The 6,927-nt window shown below is 38.9% G+C and overlaps 1 protein-coding gene across 1 annotated transcript in view; it reads left to right on the top strand.

Moving 5' to 3' along the window:
• The first annotated feature begins 282 nt into the window (after positions 1–282).
• Positions 283–6,927, top strand: part of FCHSD2 (FCH and double SH3 domains 2) — a 171,779-nt gene continuing 165,134 nt past the window's right edge. Inside the window, exon 1 of the mRNA XM_009321958.1 lies at positions 283–373. Coding sequence (XP_009320233.1) covers positions 318–373 — 56 coding nt within the window. The 5' untranslated portion in view covers positions 283–317. The remainder of the gene's footprint in view (positions 374–6,927) is intronic.

The raw sequence follows: 6,927 nt of genomic DNA, 5'->3' as shown, positions 1-6,927 counted from the left end.
CAGGTTTTGGAATAAAATGGCACTTTCATTAATGGTTGGGCATAAGCATGAGATTCTTGCCATGTGCAGTGTAAGCCTACTGGGGTGACAGCACTCCCTGAAATCAGCCTTTATGAATGTTGTGTAGGGTTAAACTGCACTCTTAACGCTGTGTTCGAATTTTCCACTGAAATGTGCAATTTCAAAATAGATGAAGGACATGAATTGTGTTTTCTGTTGTTGAAATTTGACTTAAACTCTACAGAAAATATATGTGGTCTGTGGTTTTTTTGTAGGTGAAAGTTACACAAGAGCTAAAAAACATTCAGGTTGAGCAGATGACAAAACTTCAGGCCAAGCATCAGGCAGAATGTGAGCTACTTGAAGATATCAGGTAAGGTTACAGAAAATGCTACCAAAATTCCTTTAAGATCCAGTTTTTGGAAGAACATTTGAGCTACAAAACTTCAGGAACTGACGATGGAATTTCCTCTTTGGATTTCCTGCTTTTAGGCTGTTAAAGTTTTGACACAGCTGGAAATTATAACTGGAGCTAACACAATGCAAACCATTTTTTCTTCTCTTCAATGGGGGAAATGTTAAAAAAAAGTCACAAACAACATACCAAAAGCACTGGTCTTTTCAGCAATATTTCTCTATATAATAGACTAAGCCTTTGATTTATCAGTTGTCAGAGGCTGCTAAAATTATTAAAATATTTTAAAACCACTGATGATTTACATCTCGCTAGAGATAGCTTTGAACAGCACTTTTCAATACATTGTATTTTTTACCAGAAACTTATAAATGTAAATATCTTCTTAGAATTTAAAACTCCGCACAGGTTAAGCTCAGTAGGGAAAATCGACATGACATCAATTGTGGGGGTTTTATTATTCATTTTACCTAATGTGATCGCTTCTCTTGAAGTTAAAAGTTTGCTTTTAACAAAATACGGTGGGAGTGGATACCTGGCATTATAAGGAGGATTAATCATTCCATTTGGAGAGGATCAATTTCTAGGATGGTTCTTCTGTAAAATACTCAGCAGTAAGTCCACTGCTGTCCTGCTCTTTTTGGCAGTGTATAGTCCACCTGTTAATTGTTTAAATGAGATTTCTTGCTTTATATTTATATATAAAATACAAATGTGTTAACTTTGACAGATGGCGTACTGTTTGTCTCACTCTCACAGTGTCCTCTTTTCATAAATCAGAATGTCGAGGCTTGAGCCTTCTCTCCCCTGTTTTTCTTCTGTGGGTGTTGAAACACTTTTTTGTGGGGGAAAGATCACAGCATTCATTTCCTTAGATTAAAATTAGTGGCTGTGCAGTGTTTAACTAGCAAATGCTGAGCAGTAAGTAACGGGCTGATCCAAGGAATTTTTTCTCGCTAGATAAAACTTATTTTTAGAACATCTAGGCCAGGTACTGCTGCTCTAGTCCAGGTTTTGTTAGCATTTCCTATTTTTCAGGAGTTTATAATCACTTCAGTCTGTATTCTGTGGATACAAAACCAGGAAAACACGTGAAAATGCCAACTTAAAATGTTTTTCTTCAATGTAATTTAATTTCTACAGTTAATTTAATTTGTAAATTTTAATGTTATGGATCAAGAAACTGGGTTAATATATTTAATTCAGTAATGGTCACTAAACGTACGTAGTCTCTGTTCAGCATTCTTGTTGCAAGCAATCTGCGTTTGCAGAATCACTGCGTGGATTTACAGATTAAACATTCTTTAAACACGGAATGATGTGATAGGATATGACAGCTCCATCGTGTCAATGATTTGTTCAAATATCAGATAACAGAGTAAGAGGGAACAAGAGAATTTTTGCTTAAAAACATTTGCTGAAAAAAACCCAATCTTGGTTTGTGATGCAGAGGCCCTTTAATCGCGTCTAGCTGTGAAGGAGAATCTGGTACCAAGCTTTGAAGACTTGGTACTCTGGCTACTGCGTCGGTCAGCGTGTGACACTCATGTGAGAAGTTGGGTGTCAACCTCGTCATCCCATTAGTTGTGTATTTATGACTGTATTCAGGATATGCAGCCACCGTGATTCCGGAGTGTTCCAGAAAGCAATGCTCACTGGAACCACACACAGGATCTTTTTGTCTCTGGATTATTTTTATAGAAAGCACCCTGCTGTTATCCAAAAGTATTAAATTTTAACTGAATGCTGTTTGTTTATCAAGACCTGAGAGAGTTCGGGTCCTTCCCGTAGCACTGTTGAAGCTTTCAGGCACTGCAAGAGTACAACTTTGTACTCTTGTATTATGCTGCTCTGAATTCTACAAACTTAACTGCTGCGGTGGCAACAAGACATTCTGAACGTGTGGCTTGCAAGCTAGTGATTAAGAATGCTTTTTTAAAAATGTTAAATTATTACAGATAATTACTGTATTTGTTAGCATATAAATGCAAGCATTCAAATCACATATGCAATACTTATAAACCATAGTATTTGTATAGGATTTAAACCTCTTAATTGTATTTTTTCTATCACTTCAGTTTTGTATACAACTAAAAAGAAGTGATAAAAGGAAAAGATCAGAAGGTTCTCTTACGAGTTCTAGCAGAATACATCTATTGTCTGGTATATTAGCAGATGATTTTTGGCAGCCTACCAGGTCATAAGCATACTTGCCATTCCAATAGCTTTGATATCTTTATGCAAAACTGAGCACTGCTTTAAATGTTTGTAGTTTGAAGGCTTAAACTATGTCATTTGGAGAGGAGGAAGACTGAACGACTGTTTATTCCAAACGGGATTCTTCTTGGTCAGGGTTGAGGCATATAGGTGTAACTACCGTTTCCCCAGCCCCTCTGCAGATCCTTAATCTCCTTGAGGGCTGTACATAAACAAACCCACCATGTTTATTTAAATCTAAAATACGTCGTCTTTTTGAGTGATGATAGTGTTTTGTATGCAAGGATGTAGATTCAGGTCCTGCAGGCTGGGAAGAAAAGGCAGCATTTTTTGCTTGTGAAAAGCATACCCAGGTCTTGACAAAACTGTGTCCTGGTAGTTGAGTGGAAAGCTTTCCTGGGAGTTGGATGACTTTTGACGCATTGTAAAATTCTAGTATCTATTAAAAAAAAACCCACAACCCAAATATCCATTGCAGTCTTACAAACTGTGTTGTGTTTCTCTTCTCCGTGGAAGCTTAGTAGCAGTAAAGCTGACGTATCTCTTTATGACTTGACAAGACTATAATAAAAAATATGTTTTGAAATGTGTTAGCAAATAGGTTTAAAAATACGTTTCTGTGTTTATAAGCTCTATTTGGCTCTTCCTGTTACATTTCTTCATACTCGGTGACTGGGGAATTTGTGGAACAAGTGATTCAGGATGCTTTTAGGATCATTGGCTCAGTTTTAGGCATGACATGTGTTTATCTTCTGTAGCTCACTAAAGCTACCATATCCTTTCACATGGTAGATCCGTGCTGGCATTACTATAAAAAGATTGTCTTTCTGCAACTGTGATGGAGAAAGAAGTTTTTCCCCCTGAAATGTAAACGTAGGCTTTGTTGCTATCAACCAGAAATCCTTCAAAGTTTCTCTATGGCTAGAAGTACTTCTTCACTGTCGTTACCTGGTTGCTTTTAGGCAGCGAGTTCTTTTTGTTTTGGTTTGGTTTTTTTTTTTCCCTGGGGGCCAACTGAGTTACGAATGGCTGAATTTGTCAGAGGTGTTGGCAATTTTCATGTATTTTAGTTTGGTTTTAAAGATTGCCTTGTTTGATTGGTGGTAGTAAAGAAGTCGCACGTAGTGGTCTGAAATTGTCCTTAGTTTGCTGGGACATAGGCATACTTTCCTTTTGTGTGTGTGCACGTGTCTGCAAAATTGTGGAGAACTCTGTCCGATCCACATTTTAATTCAGCTTGGTATTTCTGCAATGTATTTATATGCTATAGACTTTGTAAACTTGCTAGGTGATAATTGCTTTACCCTGAACGCTATCTCAAGGCCTGCTTTTCAAAAGAACTTTATATGCCTTTACAGTTTTTGCTAATGTATTCTAAAATGTCTTTTTTAAAACTTCTCGGCTTTCATGTTTTGCCAGTGAGAATGAGGTTGTGGTTACATGGCTGTTTTAATATGTTCTAAAGTCTGGACAGCCGCTGAAGGGCCGGCTCCGCCTGCCAACTATTTCTACTGTCTCCCTGTAGGAGCACAAGGATGGGTGAGCCATGTGGATTAGGGAATTTACCCACCTGAAATCAAACCTTCCCGACTTTTCTCCCAAAAAGCGATAATTTCTGGATAAATCCATTCCCTGATCCAGCTTGCTGCATGGCTGCGCAAGTGCCGCTGCTAGCATGAGAGGTAGGAGGAGTGAGCACCTGAGAAAGGAGAGGAAAAGCAGGACTCTGCAGCAGCAGCCCGGGTTCACGTGGGATTAAAGTCACTCTGTAACCGCAGCCTAATGCTCCCGTGGAAGGCACAGCTGCTGCTTTGTGAATTACAGAGCTGGAAAGGCCGCCTTATTTAAGTCTTAGCTAATTTTCTGCTGTCTGAATGTGTTGATCCTCTGTTGCTTCATCATTTTAAGTCAGTTTACTGTACAGTGTGTGGAAAATAGATGTAAAGATTGCGTGATTTCTGGCTGAAATGGAATAGCAATACAGTCCTTTCATTTGTTGGGTCCCGAATTTAGTTTTTCATCGCTTTCAACTAAATTCATACTGTAAAAGGAATTGCCAAAATCGTAGGCTCATAATCTTCGTGTGCTCCTGATACAGATGCAAATACATGTACAGATACCTCCTTCTGTTTCTTTCCCTCTTCTGTCCTTGTGGTTTCTCCCTCCTTCCTTTTTCTTATTTAAAATACCTTCTCATTGTTCAGTCTCGCATGTATCGCAGTGTAATGTATCCCCTATAAATTCATTCAGCTTTTTTTTTTGGTAAAGCTACATTCTCCTCTCATTCTATTTCTGTCTCATTTGCCTTTCTCCTGCTGCTGCCTTGCCTTTGTGTGGTATTTTCTATCTTCCATCCTCTCATCCAACGCTCTGCCCTCTGAAGATTGTTCCCTCCTTCCAGTTTGTCAACTCGTATCTGGGAGGAAAACCGAAAAAATTTCATCTCTTCCCTAGTCCGTCCTTTACCTAGTTCTGAGCTTGTGAATTTTAATTAGTTCTCGGGCATCACCTCTGTTTCCGAGATGCTTTTGCATTTAACATTCAGCTGTACCGCTTACCCCTGCTAGGTTTGTTAAGCCTCTGTGTTTGCTTGCGAAGTGGGGAGATCTTCTTGCGGGTCTTCCTTAACAGTCCGAGCCCTTTCTGGTCCCAGATGCTGCTGCCCTGTCAGCTCAGCTGTCACTTGCTTCCGCTCCGCTGAGACGTAGCAGGTTAGACGTGGAGTATGTGGGTGAGGAACTGGGGATTTGTGTTTACGTGCCCAGTATGAGGAGAGAGTACTTCTTCGACGTCTCTAACTTGGTGTCTCATGCCTGTCATAACAAGCTTGAGTGAACAGTACTGATACTTAAAAAAACAAAAAGAAAGTAAAAGTATGAATGAATATGTATCTGTAGATAGCTAGTTGCTGCTAGTTTTAACATGTCATTTTATGTATTGAATTATGCTCCACTTAATAAAGTTGCCTGTAACCTTTTGCTATGAATATACTTTGTACTTTCCGGTGGAATTTGACTACGCTTCTGTAATCTCGCTGATTATGTTGGTAGGTTCGTGATAAGGTTTACGACAACTTTGGCTGCGAGTCAAGCTACTGAAGTAGAAACTAACTGCAGTTCCAATTTTAAATACAGCAAATCTAATATAGCAGCTACAATGCAGATCACTTAACAGTGTGTTAGGGAAAAGTCTCGCCACAGTCTGGGTAGCGCTGCAGAAGGATAAGTAACTGGAAAAGAAAACTGTAATAGAATATATATTTATATATGTATATAGCCATATATATTAGGATGCCGTAAGAGATTCTGAAAAATTATGAGAAAGCTTTACTTTTCCTGTCCTGAGGCAAAGTGGTAGTGAGGAGTTTACCTTTCTTCCTGTTCTTTCCAGTCTCCAGCTGTAGGGAATGAAATTTGTTTGGGTATTCTGGAACCCTGTATTGGGCTCCAGAGCGTGTTTGCCTCTGGCTAGTGAGTATCTGATAAGGCTTTTTTTTTTTTTTTTAAATTCCTGGTCAGAACTTCCTCTCTGAAGCTTCTGGGAGGTTTTCATAAGGAGGTCGTCTTTTTTTTCCTTTATACTGCTCAGAAATTTGTCCTTCATTGCCACCTTTCCTTTTTCCTCCAAGGTCATTCACTCCATTCAGCAGACGTGATGCTCGCCTCTGGTGTTCGGGGCTTTATTTAAGTAGGAGCAGAGTGATTTTTTTGTGCTTACAGGTTCTGAATTCTGTAACCTGGCAGAGTGGAAGACAGCAGAAGAATTAGAAAAACTCATGAAAACTGTATGCGCAATATTGTTTTAGTCTGGGTTTGGCTCACACTTGAAAAGGCTTTCCTTGTGCAACTAGTAGATCTAGAGGCTTAATTTTTTTCTTTAAAGCTTGCAATTTTCTTAGGAGTTGATGATATTTTCTTTCCTCTTGGGTTGATCTTTCTCACCACTGGTGAGTATTGTGAGTTCATTTCTTATTTTTTATTTTTTTCAAGCTCTGTTAATTAGTTGAGGAGACACAGCATAATTCTTTGCTATAACACTGAATACGCAGAAATTTTAGAAATTTTGAGAAAAGTTGATGGTGTTACTTCTGAATAGTCCTCCATATAGAGATGCCGCAGAATCTGTGGTCTGGGCACGTTACCTATAATTAGGCAGTCCTTTAATGAGATGCTCACATTCTTGACGGAATTAAAATCTGGTGATGTTTTGACTGGAACTGTTTGAGGGAAGCTTGGAATGTACTTAAAAAAAATGTTGCCTACTGGGTGTGGAAGTCCAAGTTTTGAGCAGTGGGG

Source organism: Pygoscelis adeliae, unplaced genomic scaffold, assembly GCF_000699105.1.
Source record: "Pygoscelis adeliae isolate BGI_AS28 unplaced genomic scaffold, ASM69910v1 Scaffold263, whole genome shotgun sequence".
In the NCBI taxonomy this organism is placed as follows: domain Eukaryota; kingdom Metazoa; phylum Chordata; class Aves; order Sphenisciformes; family Spheniscidae; genus Pygoscelis; species Pygoscelis adeliae.
Note: the sequence above shows the minus strand (reverse complement) of the source record. Positions and strands in the feature narration are given on the sequence as shown.